Source organism: Schistocerca americana, chromosome 2 (assembly GCF_021461395.2).
Source record: "Schistocerca americana isolate TAMUIC-IGC-003095 chromosome 2, iqSchAmer2.1, whole genome shotgun sequence".
NCBI classification, from domain to species: Eukaryota; Metazoa; Arthropoda; class Insecta; order Orthoptera; family Acrididae; genus Schistocerca; species Schistocerca americana.
The window spans coordinates 379,919,897-379,942,189 of NC_060120.1; the positions used below are offsets into that span (position 1 = coordinate 379,919,897).

Below are 22,293 nucleotides of genomic sequence, written 5' to 3' on the forward strand. Positions count from 1 at the left end.
AGAGCAAGCTGTCAATTTCTAACCATGTTGAAATCTTATCAAGATCTGACTGATATGTATGCAGCTTCTCTCAGACAGTACTTCATTATAGATAACAGCATCATCTGCAAATAGCCTGATTTTACTATTAATATTGTCTGAAAGGTTATTAATACACAACATGAACAGCAAGGGTTCCAACACTCTTCCTTGGACTACATCCAAGGATACATGTATGCCTGATGATGACTCCCCACCCAAGATAACATGCTGTGTCCTCCCTACCAAAAAGCTCTCAATCCACTCACAGATTTCACTTGATACCCCATATGACCATACTTTTGATGATAAGTGTAGGTGCAGTACTGAGCCAAATGCTTTTTGGAAATCAAGAAACACTGCATCTACCTGGTTGCCTTGATCCAAAGCTTCCAGTATGTCATGTGAGAAAAGAGCAAGTAGGTTTCACATGATCAGTGTCTTTGAAAACCATGCTGGTTGGCACTGAGTAGGTCATTCTGTTCAAGATACCTCATTATGTTTGAGCTCATAATATGGTCTAAGATTCTACAGCAAATAGTTGTCAAGGCTATTGGACGGTAGTTTTGTTGATCTCTTCTACTACCCTTCTTGTAGATGGATATAACCTGTGCTTTCTCCCAAGAATTGGGCACAGTTTTTTGTTTGAGGGATTTACAATAGATTATAGTTAGAAGAGGGGCTAACTCAGCTGCATATTCAATATAGAATCTGACAGGGATTCCATCAGGACGTGGAGCTTTGTTGAATTTTAATGATAGCAGCTGTTTCTCAACACTACTGACACTAATACTTATTTCATTCATCTTTTCAATGGTATGAGGATTAAATTGGGGCAATTTTCCTGGGTTTTACTTTGTAAAGAAATATTTGAAAATGGAGTTAAACATTTCAGCTTTTTCACGGCTAACCTCAGTTTCAGTTCCTGTCTCATTCACTAGGGAGTGGACACTAACTTTGGTGCAGCTAACAGCCTTAGCATATGACCAGAATTTCTTTGGATTTTGTGAAATGTCATTTGATAATATTCTCCTACAGTAGTCACTGAAGACATCAAGCATTGCTCTCATGGTTGCCAAACATGTTTCATTCAGTACCTCTCTGTCTACAGTGCTACTCTTTGTTTTACACCTATTATGCAGTAATCTTCTTTAGAAGTTTCTTTACTGTGACTGTATACTGTGGAGATTCCCTCCCATTATGAACTGTTCTTCTGGGTACATATCTATCCAGAGCATCATCAGCTATTCCTTTAAACTTGAGCCAGACTTCCTCTACATGCTCCTGACCTGTGTGGAAAGTGTCAAGTTTCTTATTTAGATTCTATGTCACTGGTCATATACAGGGTGTTACAAAAAGGTACGGCCAAACTTTCAGGAAACATTCCTCACACACAAATAAAGAAAAGATGTTATACGGACATGTGTCCGGAAACGCTTAATTTCCATGTTAGAGCTCATTTTAGTTTCGTCCACCTATGCTCAATGTAGCACGTTATCATGATTTCATACGGGATTCTCTGCCTGTGCTACTAAAACATGTGCCTTTACAAGTACGACACAACATGTGGTTCATGCACGATGGAGCTCCTGCACATTTCAGTCGAAGTGTTCGTAAGCTTCTCAACAACAGATTCGGTGACCGATGGATTGGTAGAGGCGGACCAATTCCATGGCCTCCACACTCTCCTGACCTCAACCCTCTTGACTTTCATTTACCGGGGCATTTGAAAGCTCTAGTCTACGCAACCCCGGTACCAAATGTAGAGACTCTTCGTGCTCGTATTGTGGACGGCTGTGATACAATATGCCATTCTCCAGGGCCGTATCAGCGCATCAGGGATTCCATGCAACAGAGGGTGGATGCATGTATCCTTGCTAACGGAGGACATTTTGAACATTTCCTGTAACAAAGTGTTTGAAGTCACGCTGGTACGTTCTGTTACTGTGTGTTTCCATTCCATGATTAATGTGATTTGAAGAGAAGTAATAAAATGAGCTCTAACATGGAAAGTAAGCGTTTCCGGACACACGTCCACATAACATATTTTCTTTCTTTGTGTGTGAGAAATGTTTCCTGAAAGTTTGGCCGTACCTTTTTGTAAGACCATATGTTTGTTTGTGTGTCTGTCGACCTGCCAGCACTTTCATTTGGTAAGTCACATCATCTTTGTTTATATATATATATATATATATATATATATATATATATATATATATATAGACACACACACACACACACACACACACACACACACACACATAGATATGTCTTCTTGTGTCTGTATATGTGTGTATGCGCGAGTATATACCCGTCCTTTTTTCCCCCTAAGGTAAGTCTTTCCACTCCCGGGATTGGAATGACTCCTTACCCTCTCCCTTAAAACCCACTTCCTTTCGTCTTTCCCTCTCCTTCCCTCTTTCCTGATGAGGCAACAGTTTGTTGCGAAAGCTTGAATTTTGTGTGTATGTATGTGTCTGTTTGTGTTTCTATCGACCTGCCAGCGCTTTCGTATGGTAAGTCACATCATCTTTGTTTTTAAATATATATATATATATATATATATATATATATATATATATATATATATATATATATATATATATATATAATAGAGGGAAACATTCCACATGGGAAAAATATATCTAAAAAGAAAGATGATGAAACTTACCAAACAAAAGCGCTGGCAGGTCGATAGACACACAAACAAACACAAACATACACACAAAAATCTAGCTTTCGCAACCAATGGTTGCCTCGTCAGGAAAGAGGGAAGGAGAAGGAAAGACAAAAGGATATGGGTTTTAAGGGAGAGGGTAAGGAGTCATTCCAATCCCGGGAGCGGAAAGACTTACCTTAGGGGGAAAAAAGGACAGGTATACACTCGCACACACACACATATCCATCCACACATACACAGACACAAGCAGACATTTGTAAAGGCAAAGAGTTTGGGCAGAGATGTCAGTCGGGGCAGATGTACAAAGGCAAAGATGAAGTCGAAAGACAGGTGAGGTATGAGCGGCGGCAAATTGAAATTAGAAATTAGCGGAGATTGAGGCCTGGCGGATAGCGAGAAGAAAGGATATGCTGAAGGGCAAGTTCCCATCTCCGGAGTTCTGACAGGTTGGTGTTAGTGGGAAGTATCCAGATAACCCGGACGGTGTAACACTGTGCCAAGATGTGCTGGCCGTGCACCAAGGCATGTTTAGCCACAGGGTGATCCTCATTACCAACAAACACTGTCTGCCTGTGTCCATTCATGCGAATGGACAGTTTGTTGCTGGTCATTCCCACATAGAACGCTTCACAGTGTAGGCAGGTCAGTTGGTAAATCACGTGGGTGCTTTCACACGTGGCTCTGCCTTTGATCGTGTACACCTTCCGGGTTACAGGACTGGAATAGGTGGTGGTGGGAGGGTGCATGGGACAGGTTTTACACCGGGGGCGGTTACAGGGGTAGGAGCCAGAGGGTAGGGAAGGTGGTTTGGGGATTTCATAGGGATGAACTAAGAGGTTGCGAAGGTTAGGTGGAGGGCGGAAAGACACTCTTGGTGGAGTGGGGAGGATTTCATGAAGGATGGATCTCATTTCAGGGCAGGATTTGAGGAAGTCGTATCCCTGCTGGAGAGCCACATTCAGAATCTGATCCAGTCCCGGAAAGTATCCCGTCACAAGTGGGGCACTTCTGGGGTTCTTCTGTGGAAGGTTCCGGGTTTGAGGAGATGAGGATGTGGCTGTGGTTATTTGCTTCTGTACCAGGTCGGGAGGGTAGTTAGAAGTGCTTTTGCATCCCGTAACTACCCTCCCGACCTGGTACAGAAGCAAATAACCAGAGCCACATCCTCATCTCCTCAAACCCGGAACCTTCCACAGAAGAACCCCAGAAGTGCCCCACTTGTGACGGGATACTTTCCGGGACTGGATCAGATTCTGAATGTGGCTCTCCAGCAGGGATACGACTTCCTCAAATCCTGCCCTGAAATGAGATCCATCCTTCATGAAATCCTCCCCACTCCACCAAGAGTGTCTTTCCGCCCTCCACCTAACCTTCGCAACCTCTTAGTTCATCCCTATGAAATCCCCAAACCACCTTCCCTACCCTCTGGCTCCTACCCCTGTAACCGCCCCCGGTGTAAAACCTGTCCCATGCACCCTCCCACCACCACCTATTCCAGTCCTGTAACCCGGAAGGTGTACACGATCAAAGGCAGAGCCACGTGTGAAAGCACCCACGTGATTTACCAACTGACCTGCCTACACTGTGAAGCGTTCTATGTGGGAATGACCAGCAACAAACTGTCCATTCGCATGAATGGACACAGGCAGACAGTGTTTGTTGGTAATGAGGATCACCCTGTGGCTAAACATGCCTTGGTGCACGGCCAGCACATCTTGGCACAGTGTTACACCGTCCGGGTTATCTGGATACTTCCCACTAACACCAACCTGTCAGAACTCCGGAGATGGGAACTTGCCCTTCAGCATATCCTTTCTTCTCGCTATCCGCCAGGCCTCAATCTCCGCTAATTTCTAATTTCAATTTGCCGCCGCTCATACCTCACCTGTCTTTCGACTTCATCTTTGCCTTTGTACATCTGCCCCGACTGACATCTCTGCCCAAACTCTTTGCCTTTACAAATGTCTGCTTGTGTCTGTGTATGTGTGGATGGATATGTGTGTGTGTGCGAGTGTATACCTGTCCTTTTTTCCCCCTAAGGTAAGTCTTTCCGCTCCCGGGATTGGAATGACTCCTTACCCTCTCCCTTAAAACCCATATCCTTTTGTCTTTCCTTCTCCTTCCCTCTTTCCTGACGAGGCAACCATTGGTTGCGAAAGCTAGATTTTTGTGTGTATGTTTGTGTTTGTTTGTGTGTCTATCGACCTGCCAGCGCTTTTGTTTGGTAAGTTTCATCATCTTTCTTTTTAGATATATATATATATATATATATATATATATACATCTACATCTACATCTACATCTATACTCCGCGAGCCACCTTACGGTGTGTGGCGGAGGGTACTTATTGTACCACTATCTGATCCCCCCTTCCCTGTTCCATTCACGAATTGTGCGTGGAAAGAACGACTGCTTGTAAGTCTCCGTATTTGCTCTAATTTCTCGGATCTTTTCGTTGTGATCATTACGCGAGATATATGTGGGCGGTAGTAATATGTTGCCCATCTCTTCCCGGAATGTGCTCTCTCGTAATTTCGATAATAAACCTCTCCGTATTGCGTAACGCCTTTCTTGAAGTGTCCGCCACTGGAGCTTGTTCAGCATCTCCGTAACGCTCTCGCGCTGACTAAATGTCCCTATGACGAATCGCGCTGCTTTTCGCTGGATCATGTCTATCTCTTCTATTAATCCAACCTGGTAAGGGTCCCATACTGATGAGCAATACTCAAGAATCGGACGAACAAGCGTTTTGTAAGCTACTTCTTTCGTCGATGAGTCACATTTTCTTAGAATTCTTCCTATGAATCTCAACCTGGCGCCTGCTTTTCCCACTATTTGTTTTATGTGATCATTCCACTTCAGATCGCTCCGGATAGTAACTCCTAAGTATTTTACGGTCGTTACCGCTTCCAATGATTTACCACCTATGGCATAATCGTACTGGAATGGATTTCTGCCCCTATGTATGCGCATTATATTACATTTATCTACGTTTAGGGAAAGCTGCCAGCTGTCGCACCATGCATTAATCCTCTGCAGGTCCTCCTGGAGTACGTACGAGTCTTCTGATGTTGCTACTTTCTTGTAGACAACCGTGTCATCTGCAAATAGCCTCACGGAGCTACCGATGTTGTCAACTAAGTCATTTATGTATATTGTAAACAATAAAGGTCCTATCACGCTTCCCTGCGGTACTCCCGAAATTACCTCTACATCTGCAGATTTTGAACCGTTAAGAATGACATGTTGTGTTCTTTCTTCTAGGAAATCCTGAATCCAGTCACAAACCTGGTCCGATATTCCGTAAGCTCGTATTTTTTTCACTAAACGTAAGTGCGGAACCGTATCAAATGCCTTCCTGAAGTCCAGGAATACGGCATCAATCTGCTCGCCAGTGTCTACGGCACTGTGAATTTCTTGGGCAAATAGGGCGAGCTGAGTTTCACATGATCTCTGTTTGCGGAATCCATGTTGGTTATGATGAAGGAGATTTGTATTATCTAAGAACGTCATAATACGAGAACACAAAACATGTTCCATTATTCTACAACAGATTGACGTAAGCGAAATAGGCCTATAATTATTCGCATCTGATTTATGACCTTTCTTGAAAATGGGAACGACCTGCGCTTTCTTCCAGTCGCTAGGTACTTTACGTTCTTCCAGCGATCTACGATAAATTGCTGATAGAAAGGGGGCAAGTTCTTTAGCATAATCACTGTAGAATCTTAAGGGTATCTCGTCTGGTCCGGATGCTTTTCCGCTACTAAGTGATAGCAGTTGTTTTTCAATTCCGATATCGTTTATTTCAATATTTTCCATTTTGGCGTCCGTGCGACGGCTGAAGTCAGGGACCGTGTTACGATTTTCCGCAGTGAAACAGTTTCGGAACACTGAATTCAGTATTTCTGCCTTTCTTCGGTCGTCCTCTGTTTCGGTGCCATCGTGGTCAACGAGTGACTGAATAGGGGATTTAGATCCGCTTACCGATTTTACATATGACCAAAACTTTTTAGGGTTCTTGTTTAGATTGTTTGCCAATGTTTTATGTTCGAATTCGTTGAATGCTTCTCTCATTGCTCTCTTTACGCTCTTTTTCGCTTCGTTCAGCTTTTCCTTATCAGCTATGATTCGACTACTCTTAAACCTATGATGAAGCTTTCTTTGTTTCCGTAGTACCTTTCGTACATGATTGTTATACCACGGTGGATCTTTCCCCTCGCTTTGGACCTTAGTCGGTACGAACTTATCTAAGGCGTACTGGACGATGTTTCTGAATTTTTTCCATTTATGTTCCACATCCTCTTCCTCAGAAATGAACGTTTGATGGTGGTCACTCAGATATTCTGCGATTTGTGCCCTATCACTCTTGTTAAGCAAATATATTTTCCTTCCTTTCTTGGCATTTCTTATTACACTTGTAGTCATTGATGCAACCACTGACTTATGATCACTGATACCCTCTTCTACATTCACGGAGTCGAAAAGTTCCGGTCTATTTGTTGCTATGAGGTCTAAAACGTTAGCTTCACGAGTTGGTTCTCTAACTATCTGCTCGAAGTAATTCTCGGACAAGGCAGTCAGGATAATGTCACAAGAGTCTCTGTCCCTGGCTCCAGTTCTGATTGTGTGACTATCCCATTCTATACCTGGTAGATTGAAGTCTCCCCCTATTACAATAGTATGATCACGAAACTTCTTCACGACGTTCTGCAGGTTCTCTCTGAGGCGCTCAACTACTACGGTTGCTGATGCAGGTGGTCTATAGAAGCATCCGACTATCATATCTGACCCACCTTTGATACTTAACTTAACCCAGATTATTTCACATTCGCATTCGCTAATAACTTCACTGGATATTATTGAATTCTTTACTGCTATAAATACTCCTCCACCATTGGCGTTTATCCTATCCTTGCGGTATATATTCCATTCTGTGTCTAGGATTTCGTTACTGTTCACTTCGGGTTTTAACCAACTTTCCGTTCCTAATACTATATGCGCACTATTTCCTTCAATAAGAGATACTAATTCAGGAACCTTGCCCTGGATACTCCTGCAGTTTACCAATATTACGTTAACTTTTCCTGTTTTTGGTCTCCGAGGACGGACATTCTTTATAAACGATGATAATGTCCTCTCTGGTAAGCCGTCAGGTATTTTATCGTTTCGCCCAAGGGGGGGTCCCTCTAACCTAAAAAACCCCCGTGTGCACGCCACACGTACTCTGCTACCCTAGTAGCTGCTTCCGGTGTGTAGTGCACGCCTGACCTGTCTAGGGGGGCCCTACAGTTCTCCACCCAATAACGGAGGTCGATGAATTTGCAACCATTATAGTCGCAGAGTCGTCTGAGCCTCTGGTTTAGACCCTCCACACGGCTCCAAACCAGAGGACCGCGATCGACTCTGGGCACTATGCTGCAGATATTAAGCTCAGCTTGCACTCCGCGTGCGATGCTGGTTGTCTTCACCAAATCAGCCAGCCGCCGGAAGGAACCAAGGATGGCCTCAGAACCCAAGCGGCAGGCGTCATTCGTTCCGACATGTGCTACTATCTGCATATATATATCTGCCTGTTTTAGTTGTCCTTGGTACTTTGATAATCATTGTTGCCACAACTGTGTCATGGTGATTGATACCAGTTTTGACATGGACATGTTCAAAGACATCAGGTCTATTTGTTGGCATTAGATCCAATACATTTCCATCATAAGTGGGGTTCCTAACTATCTGTTCTAAGTAGTTTTCAGAAAAGGCATTTAGTAAAGTATTACAGGATGTTTTATCATGCCCACTACTAACAAAACTGTAATTTTCCCAATTAATTGTTGGATGATTAAAGTCTCCACCATGATTACAGTATGATTGGGGAACTTCCATACAGGTGAACTGAGGTTTTCACTTAAGTTTTCAGTTATATCAGGAGATGAGTCTGGGGGATGAGCAAAGTATCCAATTGTCATTTTCTAACCATCCCTGATACTGAGACTTGCCAAACAATCTCACATACAGTTTCAGCTTCTATCTCAGTGGATTTGAGTTTCTTGTCTACTGGGACAAATACACCACCTCCATTTCCCATTTCCATATCCTTTTGATGTATACTTAAATTTACTCCAAAAAACTCACTGCAATCAATTTCAGGTTTCAACCAGCTTTCTATGCCTAGTATTATGTGAGCTTCACTGCTTTCCATGAGCACTTCAAACTGTGGCACTTTGTTGTCAATGCTTCAGCAGTTTACCATTAGGATTTTAATACTCTCACCTGTGGCAGGCATTTCTTTTAATCTCACAATGATATTTCTGGGTTTTCTAAAGCTATCATTATCTGGATTAGATGGAGAGTTGCCTAATCTAAAAAAAATCCTTGTGTGAACCCCCTCCCTTCCCCCCACACAGCCAGCTACTTGAGTAGCAGCCTCTGATGTGTAATGCACACCTGACCTACTTACGGGGACCCTACAGTTCTCAGCCCTATGGCGCAAGTTCAGGAAGTTTCAGCCTAGCTCGTCGCAGAACTTTCAGTGTCTCTGGTTCAGTCCTTCTACTTGAGTCAGGAGCAAAGGGACTACCATCAGTTCTAGGGACAATGCTGCAAATTGTGAACTTCGCCGAAACTCCATGTGCAAGGCTGGTGTTCTCAGCCTTCTCTGACAGTCACTGGAGTGACCCAAGAAAGACCTCCAAGCCCAAACAGTAGGCATAATTTGTTCCATTGTGTTCCACAGTCTGCAGTTGGTTGCAATCTGTTCCCTCAATGGCTGCTGGAATAGTCTTTTCAGTGTGTGGAATGAGGCTCCCAGGCACACAACCTGAGTGCGCCTGGTGTCCTTTCCTGTCCCTTGCTGCCATTTCCCTAAGGAGTACCATCATTCACCATGTGTTTGAACTTCAGACAATCAGTACACCCCTACTCTCTTGCATTTGCCTCCTAATAGCAGACAAAACAGGTTCCCCATAAACAGGTGAAATGAGTCTCACTGGTTCAGTTTCAGTTTCAGTGAAAGACAGAATCTCATACTTGTTGATTAGAGAGATCAGTACAACACCTTGGATCCTCCCTGGTCCCTATCCATCCTGTACAGGACACCTACATCAACCATTGACATGCCACTCGCAATCAAGTGGATGGGTAATGACAGATCCTGTACTTTCCACAGAGGAGACAGGATCCACAAGAGCAGATAGTACTTGAGGTACCTCTGGTACAGGTACCAAAGGTAAACGACTCTCAGGAGCTATTCCAACACACCAATTCACAGCAGCTTCCAATCATTTGACAGAAGTCAGGGTGATTTCCAGCTGCTTACAAACATCAACCAACTCATCCCATCTTTGAGAACTGCATTCACAGTGGGGCTCCATTTTGGTTGGTGCAATGTATTATTAGCCTGTGAACAAATAACTTTAAATTAAACCTGCTGATTTTCTTTTAATCTATCGAGCTAAAATGTTGCTAGTTCCCCATGAGAATTCAAACAGATACACAAAATGGGATTTCTATTAAGTCAATGCAGAAACCTATGACAAAAATTATTAGTTTCCTAAAATGTTTTGATGTTACAGTTGTTAGTAGACTTGAAAACAGAGTTAATTTATGAAAAATGCAGATAATACATAGGGCTACTCCTCTTTAAGGGAAAACTAGATTTAACACAGTATGTTAGAAGATTTGCTACAGTAACTAAATCAAAAACCCTGATTTGTTACAAATTGGTCATAGATTATGCAAAGGACAATGGTAGCTTCCAAAAATTCTCAAACATGCACTTTTGTGTGCATTGATATACAATGAAATTCAGGGGTGATGTAATCCTTGTCTGAACTGTGAACCACAAGTCCTGATTTGCTATGCATTAAATTATGTATACAAAACACTCATACCATTAACATATGAAAATATAGCTTTCTAAGCTTCCAAAAATTCTGAAAGTTATCTGTTTGTCACATAATTGTACAGTGAAGTTAGAGATAGACTGTTTTGAATAAGGATAGGCCTACTGTCCAAAAAATTTTTAAAGGAGCCCAATTTAGTTTAAGCCTATAGTTGACGATAACAGTACTAGTTCATTGCAGCACTCACAAATGTTCAGCCTTTCACAATATATCACAGTACAAATGGATATTGGTACAATTAATGAAAGAGTATGCAGAATAAGTGATGTGAACAGTAAAATATGTGAATCTAGAATGTTCACCCTCCAGTGGTAATCTAAAATTAACGAGCAAGAAAATGGATTGGGACTGTGGATAGGTGGCACTAGGTGGAAATATGGGTTGGCCAAGGAATGTGCTAAAATAGTCTGTCCATTTGCAATCAGCACTGTGTCTGGGTGCTGCATTGGTCAATGCAAACGTCTAGTAAACAAGAGGTCCCAGGTTTGAGTCCCAGTCCAACACAAATTTTCACACTGCATATTCTACTTTAAGCCCTGATGCTCATGGTACAATCAGTTCCTTCCATTTCCCTTCCTTTCTCCCTCCCTACATCTTCAATTTACATAAGATGAGATTTGTAAAAAGACCTTTCCAGCTTCCAGCATAAAAGAAGTTGCACAGGAGGAGACAAAGCCTACATTAACAGAGACATACACAGCTATTCTGACTTTGCAGTTCAAATGTAAGAGGTCAGAATTCTTAATCAATGGTAATTGGGAATTTATCCATGAACACATGACATCACATAACATAACTATGAAATAACTTCTCACTTTTCAATCATATTATGTTCATGTTTAATCTCTACACTTACCATCATCATCATGAAAATATTCAATTTTTCTTTGTTTATTTGTTGAATTTTTATTTTCCTTTTTTCAGCCTATTAGAGTCATCATCTGCATTTTGTTATAGACACAACTGAGCAGCCTTGTAGATGAACTGTCATTGGCACCTTAATATCTTAGTTGACTACACACACACTTTTCATCCATGCTAGGACAAATACTTTACTTACTACAAATAATTGCATATTGATAATTCATTACAGTGAAACAAGAATTTGGGAACTTATCAGTTCTGTTTAATTTTTCATAGCACTAAGCAACACAGACACAAAATTATAATGCAACACAAAAGAAATGAAAAATTTTTGAATAACACTGAACACAACCACAGATGCTATTCAGAAGCTTCTAATGTGTGAAGCACATGTTTGCGCTTTGAGCACTGTTGTAATAATCTGAAGTGTTTATTCTGGATATCTTTGCTGTACTTTTTCTTTACACATAACAGGTGGCTGTACAAAACTCTGTGTTAATGTAGAAGGACTGACAAAAATCATTTGATTGAACACATGTGATATATAATATTGTGCATGAAACAGAAACAACAGCTCACATTATTAACGAGCTGATATCTTTAAGAAGGTATTAACTATGCAGTAAATGCAGATGTAAACACCTAAAGATGGACATACTTGCCTGGAAAATAACAGTTTTTCAAAAACCTTTGTGTCTAATCATCATCTCCCCAAATAATCATTATTTAATAATAATCATAGATGTTACCAGTTTCCTTCATGAATAAAATAATGTAAAAACAGGTGTTTTGTATATGAGTTTTATAAGATTACCTGAAGGATTTGTGTTGAAAAATCGCATAGGTGCTCTCATCAAATTAGTGAACATTGTATCATGAAGCTTTCTTGATGATTTCATACAAATGTTGTAGAAAGTTAGAGAACGTGTGAATGCAATAACAACCAGTCCTACAGTGATTGCCACAAACATGTAAATAAGAGTTTCAGTTTCATACAATCCATCCAGTAGACTTTCTGGATTTGTTTCATTATTAGAAGTTACAAAATCCAATAAGCTGAATGACTGATTTGCCTGGCTTGTTGTAGTACTTTCAATTGTTATCTCATCATCACTGGCAGAAATGTTCATTTTGTTAACCAAACTGTTCATCTCTTCCCTATACAATGCTCTAGCCTCTTCTTGTGTAGTCCTGAAAAAGAAATTATTGTTTAATTTTTTAATTCTGATATCAGTATTTTGATCTTGTGATGTTATTTGCAAGTTTATATTTAACTGGAAAACAAAACTGCAGGTTTAGAGATGTGAATTTTCTTTACTGAAATGAGTAGTCAAATAGATGCACAGATATCCTTCGCTTACATGATAGCACCTTTGCAATGAAGTGTTTCATTGCAGCATTTCAGCTACACTCATTAACTTGAGAGGAAATTGAGCACTTACTATACAATATAAAGAAAAATTTTCAGAATTGGGCTAAAACAAAATATTTATAGCATTTAAATAAGCATATGAAATATTTCCCCCTTCCTATATTGAAATAATGCAACAATATATATACAATTGTTGAAAACCCTCTTATTTGGTAACTGTTTATCAAAAAAAAGTAATCAGTGATTCCACAGCATCTTTATTTACTTATTTTCACAGAATTCATGAAACTGCTTCCTTCAGTTAAATTTTTTCTGATAGGAATAGATAGAATCTGGTAGGTGCAAGATCAGGCACTCTGCAGCAAATTGTGCACAGTTTTAACACTTTTTGGCAAATTAGAACTGTGTGCTGCACTGGGACTTGAACACAGACCCATGCATACAGGAGAATGTTTCTCAGGTTTGTAAGCTTAGAGAGAGGTCTTGGTAAAATTAAAGCTGGGACTTGAACACAGACCCATGCATACAGGAGAATGTTTCTGGGGTTTGTAAGCTTAGAGAGAGATCCTGGTAAAATTAAAGCTGTGAGGGAGGATTATGAGTTGTGCCTGGATAGTTCATCTGATAAAAGTATAACCATGAAACGCAAGTGTTAGGGTTCCAGTCCTGTCATGCAGTGTTAATCTGAAATTAGTTTTCAACTACAGTGAATGTTCCAACACATTAGTATCATTTTTTAAGTAGTAGTAAGACAAATTTGCAAAATCAGTGTTACACAAAAAGTAATTTAGTTACCATATTATTAAGGCATAATGTTTCTGACATTTTATCATAGCTGGCAGTGGACATCTGCCTTCATGATTAGGTACTTTCTCTGCTTTTTTACTCATGTTTTAAATAGATTTGCTGGTCTTTCACTCAGCTGAGCGCCCTTTTACTTAGAGCTTGCAGAGGAAACATTGTATTCAGTTAACAGTGAGCAAGGTTTTCAAAAAGTAATCATCTATATATAACTTATACTAGGGAGGCCAAAAGGCACTCCTTTCTGTTTTAGAGCTTGCCAAGCTCCTTAATTTTGCTGCACATCTTGTCCCAATAGAGGAGCTTGATGTGTGATTTCAGCCTTTTCTGGCGTAGGAAAATCTTGAATATTTCCTGTGTATTCAGCTGGGAGGCATCGTCAAACAGGCACAATATTTCTGACTTCGTATTGGACCATGAAGACCTCATGGTGGTATCTCTCTTTATCTGGGTACCTCTAAGAGACTCCCTAAACCTCATAGGAGAAAAATTTGGGTCAATGCTAATGAAACTGTTGGAAATCATGCTTATATCAACCTAATTTCTGTTCAGTGCAATTTATTATGAACAAACTGATGGAGTTTTGATGGGATGCCCACACTCACAAGTGGTGGGCAATATGTTTATGAAAGCATGTGAAGAAGAAACTCTGGAGTCAGCAATCTACAAGCCTTCATGCTTTTTCAATATGTTGATCATACATTTGTAGTCTAGTGACAAGGACAACATCACCTACAGGACTTCCTGCAACACTTGGATCTGAAAATCAGATTCCCAATGGTGACATAAAAAAATTATCTTCCATTTCTGGAAACATCAGGTAAAGACCAGATAGCATGCTTAAATGTGGAGTCTACCACAAACCAACACATGCAGGTTTGTACTTACATGCCTCCAGCAGTCATGCCCCTTCACAAGGAGAAGATGTCCTGAGCGAATTAGTGCACAAGAATGGAAAATCTAAGACTGTGACAGTCTAGTTACAGAATTGCAGCACTTGCAGAACATGTTCCATATGAATGGATACAACAACTCCCAGATGCAACATGCCTTAAGACCAAAGAAGCTGATACCACAGCCTGCTGAAGATGAAGATAAACTGGTTGCAATGGCAATTATTCCATATGTCAGGAACACATCAGCAAAAATCAGAATACTCCAGATACACAACTTCAAGTGCATTTTCTGGCCACCATTCCCTGCCAATGTAGGAAGATGTATGTAGGCCAGAGTATGGAGACAGTACAGGAGAGATGCACTGAGCATAAACACAACATAGACAATGTACAGCCGATGAATGCCACTGGGGCATATCCCATGGACATACACAAATTGTGATGACACCGAGTTGTTGCAACAATTCAATCTATGTGGAAATCTGATCCCATAACAGCTATTGAAGAATATGATGGCACAGCTGAGGACCCTGGATTGACTCCTGACATCATGCAGTGGCAAAATTTAATCTTGTGATTTTCCAAATGATTGTAGGCTTTCCAAAATAACAATTTATTCATATTCCAGTCTTTTATTAGTCAAACATAACTCCAAGTCTGAAGTCTGAACCCAGTCCCGGTTGAGATAACAAGCATGTAACACCTATGTCAAGTATGGTCCCAGTAATTGCTCTCACAATAGCTATGCACAAATTGTTCATGAAAGTACATGCATCAGTATCTGCGAAAACTCAGCAATGTTGATGTTTAAAAACCTGAAGTGATTTAGCTTAATGAATATTTAGACTGAAATGTGATGTGATTGGTAGAAAGTTAGAATGATCCATTGTTAATCATTGTGACTTTTATTAATAACTGAGCTAAGTGACTATTGCATTGTACTTTTATCTGGTGGGTTATTTCAAGTCAGTATGTGAACTGTGAGCCATAAGAATGATAGCCAACCTTAAATGGAAAGATTCATGTAAACCAGCATTTAAAGCTCTCAAAATACTAACATTACCCAGTATATGCCTACACAAACTCCTCTGTTGGACAAAATTCAAATAGTCTCCCGATACTAGAGATAACAACACACAACACAACCATGATACCAGAAAACGGAACCTTTTCCATGAGCCTGCACACACCACAAAATACAAAAAAAAAGCCATCAAACACTGGACCAAAAGCCCTTGAAAAACTCCCTTCATTCTTGAGAGAAATAAACAACAAAAATATTTTCAAAAAAATGTCTCAAAAATTTTCTCATAGAAAACTGTTATTACAGTGTAAATGAAGTTATGTGCACTACAGTTCAAAACAATTGAAATACCATTATTGTATCAAAAGAAAAATTGTACAAAATCTAATTTAATATGAAATAGCCCCAGAGTAATTTTGTAATAAATTATATTTTTGTTAAACAGTATACAGTAAAAACTATGTACCTGTTGGTGCATGAAATGAAAATATGTCTTGATCCATACAATGTACTTTGTCAAAAGATAAATAAATATATAGTGTAAAAATGAATTGTGTTGTGTGGCACATTTAAATATTTTGTTCAGTGACTTGTTAGAATTACCACTGATTAATGGACAATGTTTAATTAACTTGTGCTTCAATGGCTTTACAGTTTATCTGAATAATTCTACCACTGAACTTTTGGTTGTTTGTGAGTGCAGACCTAATGACAAGCAATAATAATTTTACAAAATAGAAAACAAACTTAACCATCATCCCAACAATATGACTTTGAGGCTAACAAATGCGTAAAAAAGTGCAATCTAAATCATGTTGTTGTGTACATTTTTAGAGCAAATGCCATGAAGTACTGAATAAGATTTACGTCTTCAAGACAACTGACTGACATGTTACTGAAGAGTGGATGGAGACTGCAGAAAAATCTGGTCGGTGGCTTACAGGGACTTGGTGACTAAGCTAAAAAAATGTCAGTATCTGTGCCACTTTGAAGTATAGTGTAGCATTCAATAAGATATACTTGACACACCACAATAATAATATTTATATCTCCTGATACAAGTTAGAACAAATTAGTTCAAGGCAGTATGAGTCAGTGCATTTGCAAGTCATCAAATGTTGGAACTGAAGAATTTACATAACATGAATGTCAAAATTTATTTGAAAAATATAAAATCTGTTCCACATCATGTACATAATTCACAAATGAAAAATCCAGGTTATTTGCTGTGAGATATAATGAAGAATTACTGCGAACCATTGTAGGCTGCATCAGCCTATTTCAACTTAAGTATTTCAGAACCTTTGTTACATTTCCTGCTTCAAAACTCTTAAAATATTGCAGAAATCTCATTTAATCACTTGAGAATAATATGATTTGAGAGTAAAAACATTTTATGTTCATTTTCATAAATACAAAGCATGAGCATTATATATCTCTTCTATATCTTCAATTTGAATATGATGAGGACACTCCCTTCTTCAAAAGTGACAACAGCAGCCAGGTTCACAGGACTGGAAGCATACATTTCTGGTTTGGCAAACACTCAGGTACCCAGTAACAACTCAACTGGCATGTTAAAGCACCCAATCTCACTCACGCGGAAAATATCTGGGACTGTTTGGAACAGTGGGTGCAATGTAGCATTCAACAGCATCTCAGTCTGGTAGGTATCTAGGATCTGATCACCTATGTGTGGCTTCAACTGGATATGGCATAGCAGAAGAAACTTGTAGACTCTTTCCTCCACTGAAGTGATGTGATGTTAAAAGGTATTACTGTAACTCCTCCTAGGACTTACTGTTCTTTTGTCCTTGTATTTACTTTGGTTGCATTGCCACATAAAGTACTTCTGTTATACAGCAGGGAGTGTTGTCAACACAGTTTAAGTGAAGTTTTTTCATAGTTGAAAACATAACACAACTGAGCTCCTCGGTTAATTTAACTTTGTTTGACTTTAATTTTGCTTGTTACCTATATGGCTTCCAAAGAATTTTACTTTCACTTAGTGCTTATTATTAACATTTATTTCTGATAAACTAGGTTATGTTTTTACTTATTTTAAGATTCACAATATGAATCTTTGCAGTATTAAGACAAACCCTTTGCTGTGATCCAGTTTCAGGCCTGTTCTGATTAATCTGGCTTCTGTATGGTATTGTTGAGTTTGGAGCCTTCGTTAGTTAGTGTATTTCTGATATGCTATTGTTGTTGTGGCCTTCAGACCAAAGACTGGTTTGATGAAGCTCTCCATGCTACTCTATCTTGTGCAAGGCTCTTCATCTCTGAGTAACTACTGCAACCTACACCCTTTTGAATCTGCTTACTGTATTTATCTCTTGGTCTCCCTTTACAATTTTATCCCCCAGGCTTTCTCCAGTACTAAATTAGTGATCCCTTGATGCCTCAGAATGTGTCCTACCAACTGATCTCTTCTTCTAGTCAGGTTGAACCACAAATTTCTCTTCTTCCCAATTCTATTCAGTACCTCCTCATTAGTTATGTGATCTACCAATTTAATCCTCAGCATTCTTCTGTAGCACCTCATTTCAAAAGCTTCTATTTTCTTCTTGTCTAAACTATTTATCATCCATGTCTACCCTCCACACAAATGCTTTCACAAAGGACTTTCAGACACTTAAATCTATACTTGATTTTCTGATGTATATAGCTTATTTATAATTATTTTCAGTTGCATGTTACAAACCCATATGATATTAAGACAAACTCTTTGATTCAGGTTAAGGCCTAGTCTGATTAGTCTCGTTTTTCTGTGGTAATGTTGCGTTTGGGGCCTGGATTATTTTGTTGAGGTCACAACCAAACATTTTAGGTCTTTTTTCCTTTTTCTTCATCAACTCAGAAATTTTTTGACTCTTAACTTCATCAAATTCAAATGGAAAGCTGGTTTTTATATTCGAATTGTCACATGGTGAACATGTGCACTTCAGTAAAGTAGTGGTTTTGCTGATGTTTGACTCTGTTTTGTAGTAGGTGGCAGTGAGAAAGACAAATTGAGAGAAGCATTCCATTAGTAACATTTTATATTGGTAGTATACCCTGAAAATTTAAAGTTAGTCTCTAATTATAATGATTTCCAGGATATGAATACCAGATTAATTATGATGGGCTCAAAGAGAGAGAGAGAGAAAATTGTATGTATTTGGAACATTTAGGCATGAGAAATTGAAGACCCTGAATTCATGCAAACATCATTAAGTTTCTTTTAAAAATCTAAGCATACATCTACTTGGGTTTTGATTAACATATAGTGGACTGACCCTAGAGCTCAGGGAGAAGGTAGATAGATGGAGAAATGTATACTTGGGATACCACTCACCTGAAGAAAAAATTGCTCAGAGGACACAAGGGAATAGATGCTGTGTTGTGATTTGGATGGAATGGGCTAAATGTCTGTCCATCTGATCTGTTATAGGAAAGAGGGCTGCTAATACATCCCTCATGGTACATGAAACCCTAAATGTGTCTACAATAACAGCACCTTTCAAGTAGATAAAATGGAATCTGATATTGATTTCAGACATGGTGCGCCTACTTCCCACAGTCACAATCAGCTCACTCACACATTTGTCCAATCTCCTTTCTTACACTAAGATTTCTACTATGTTCTCAACCATAAATATTTATAATTGCATAAACATCTGCAGCCAGAGCCAATCAACATAAATGTTTTCTACTGTAGACCCAGAAGAAGGCTGCTGCAACTGCGGCCAAAACATTGGTTTTTCTCCAGACATAGTTTTATACAATATGATGCAGTGCCATACCTAGAAAACTTTTATGTCCATAAATATTTCATTTCAGTTGAAATATTTCACTGAAATGAAAATACAGAGTGATGTATGATACTAATTGCCCTTTAATTCATAATTTAATGAAATCATAGCCTCAATGAAGGTCGTGACATATACAGTTATGACCAGTATGTTCTAAAATGCCACACTCAAAAATATAATTTTTCAAGGAGTCATATTTCAAATTCTGTTATCACAGACCTAATGGGACAAGTAGTTTTATGTAGGGCCAAGTAGTTTTATGTAGCTCTTGGCCTCACAACTGTGTGTATACCTTTTGGAAGAACTTGCATACTGTAACTATTCTACTGTATAGGGTCAACATTTAAACATTACATACTTTCTCCAGCCCAGACATATTGAGCAAATCAGATGATTCTTTTGCATTAGGTGTGATCTAGGGTGGACCTTTGGCAGCTTGTAAAAGCAACATTTGTTCATGAGTGGTTCTTGAGAAAACTTCAAAAAACTATTATTTTAGGTACAAAAAGTACAGATTGGGGAACAGCTGCTCCTATAATTTCTATTCATGGCAGGTCATCAAAATTTGTACCATTGTTCTTAAAATGATATTCTTGGGGAACTTTTATACTTTTTTGATACTATTCTCCATTACCGAGATTCAGAGGTTCAAAGTTATGCATATACAATATACAGTATGCGCATAATATCCAGTCTGGGGCATAAATGTAGTTTTAACTGATGTGGTTAACACATGGCAAGGGTTCTCTGGTAAAAAAAAAAAAAAAAAAAAAAAAAAAAAAAAAAAAAAAAAAAAAAAAAAAAAAAAAAAAAAAAATTTTTAAGAGTAAAATGAGAATTGCTGTATGTGGTGATTTCAACATAGAAATGGTAAACACACAGACCAGTTGCTAGGACATTTTTGAATATGCTAAGATCATTAGACCTCTATTGTACAAATAACTGTGCCATACGTAAGAATGCCTGTATAGGCAATATTATTGTGAATTTCCATAGGGACGATTTTACAGTTAGACTTGCAGGAAGTGGACTTGCAGATTATGAGCCACTATTCCTTACCCTCCGTAAGAGGCAACCAGTTAAAACTGGAGAATCTAAAGTAGTAGTGGTACGAAGACAGAAGGAAGAGTACATAAATATGTTTGTTGATAGATTAGGAAGTGCAGATTGGGACTTTATATATAATTGTCAATCTGGAAAAAGGGAAGCTGAAACTAGCTTTGGTAACTTCTTTAAAAAGTACACAGATTTATGGTATTCTTGCTCACCAGTAAAAAAAATTAGATATCCAAATGAAATGAAGAAGAAAAGTCTGAACTGGTTCACACAAGAGCTAGTAGAAACTAGAGGAAACTTGCATATGCTGTACCAGATGCATAAACAAGCCTCTGACCAAGGGGCAGAACAGAGTGTGAACATTCATAGGTCATATCTGAAATGCAAAAAATACTATAAAGCTTAACTACTACTGGCAAAAAATCAAGCAGTGGAGAACTATATAGAAAGAGCTCCCAATAAATGTAAGGCAGCCTGGCAAATAATAAAACAAGAGAATACACCGAAATGCACAGAAACAGCTCAGCTTGATCCTGAAGAATTAAACGAGTACTTTTTAAACTCAGTTAAAGAAATAAGTAACAGTATCAAAGCAACAAATTCATCTGCAATGAACCTTGTTGGAACACCACTGCCTGTTAACCTGGCATTTCAATGGAGGGCTGTCACACCCGCTGATGTTATAAAAGCTGTATCCAAATTTTCAGGTTCTAAAAGTATGGACTGTTATTGGTTATCAAATAACATAATTAAAGAGACAATACACTCAATAGCCAAACCATTAGCTTATATTTTTAATAAATGTGTAGAATTTGGAGTTTTTCTGGATGCACTCAAGGTATCAAAAGTTGTCCCAGTTTTTAAAAAAAGGAGACAAACATCTGTCCCAAAACTACAGACCAGTCTCCATTGTTCCAATATTCTCAAAGGTATTTGAGGCGCTGATACACACACAAATAAGCAACTTCTTTGAAAAACACAATATCCTATGTAACAATCAGTTTGGCTTTCGAAAGGGGAAGAACACAACAGGGGCCATCTTGAAAATCATTGACCAAACCTTAACAGCTTTTGAAAATAATAACATGGTATCACTGGTATTATGTGACCTAAGCAAAGCTTTCGATTGCATTCCTGTTGACATACTACTGGGGAAACTAGAGTTTTATGGGGTGAGAGGCAGCACTTTATTTGTGATAAATTCTTATTTAAGTAACCGAAAACAATTCGTTTCAGTCAGAAATTTAAATTCTTCCATCACGGAAATCAGCACAGGTATACCACAAGGGTCTGTCCTTGGACCCTTCTTCTTCATTGTTGCTATTAATGATTTACCTAAAAATATAGCTCACCCTGTTGTGTGTTATGCTGACGGTACAACACTACTTACCACACATCAGAACATTTCAGATCTGAATAACCTAACAAAAGAAACACTAGATAAGGCCCTGGACTGGTTTGCAGCCAATAAGCTCCTATGCAACCCTGACAAAACACAATAACTTTTAATGGGAACATCAAATGAAGTAGGCAATAAGTCAGTAAAACTCTTAGGTATTCACATTGACTCAAAACTATATTGGGAGGAACATGTCAATCATGTATGTGAAAAAATATCTCGGGTGGCATATCTTCTCTTGAAACTAAGGGAGGTAGTGAGCTTGGCGTACCTTAGGGTGACATACTTTGGGCTATTCCGGTCACATATTTCATATGGTCTTATTATATGGGGGCACTCCCCTCACATAAAAAATGTATTGAAATTACAAAAAAAAGTCATACGTATAATATGTAAAAGAGGTCATAGGGAGCACTGTCATCCTCTTATCTCCAGACTCAGAATACTTACAATTATAAACATATACATCTATGTGTCTGTACTCTATA

At 38.9% G+C, this 22,293-nt stretch overlaps 1 protein-coding gene across 2 annotated transcripts in view; it reads right to left on the bottom strand.

Annotated features, from left to right (window-relative positions):
* Positions 1–22,293, bottom strand: part of LOC124594829 (ATP-binding cassette sub-family C member 4-like) — a 316,274-nt gene that overhangs the window by 75,630 nt on the left and 218,351 nt on the right. For both annotated transcript variants that reach the window (XM_047133276.1, XM_047133277.1), the window contains one exon: positions 12,275–12,651. In XM_047133276.1, the coding sequence (XP_046989232.1) occupies positions 12,275–12,651 (377 nt within the window). The remainder of the gene's footprint in view (positions 1–12,274; positions 12,652–22,293) is intronic.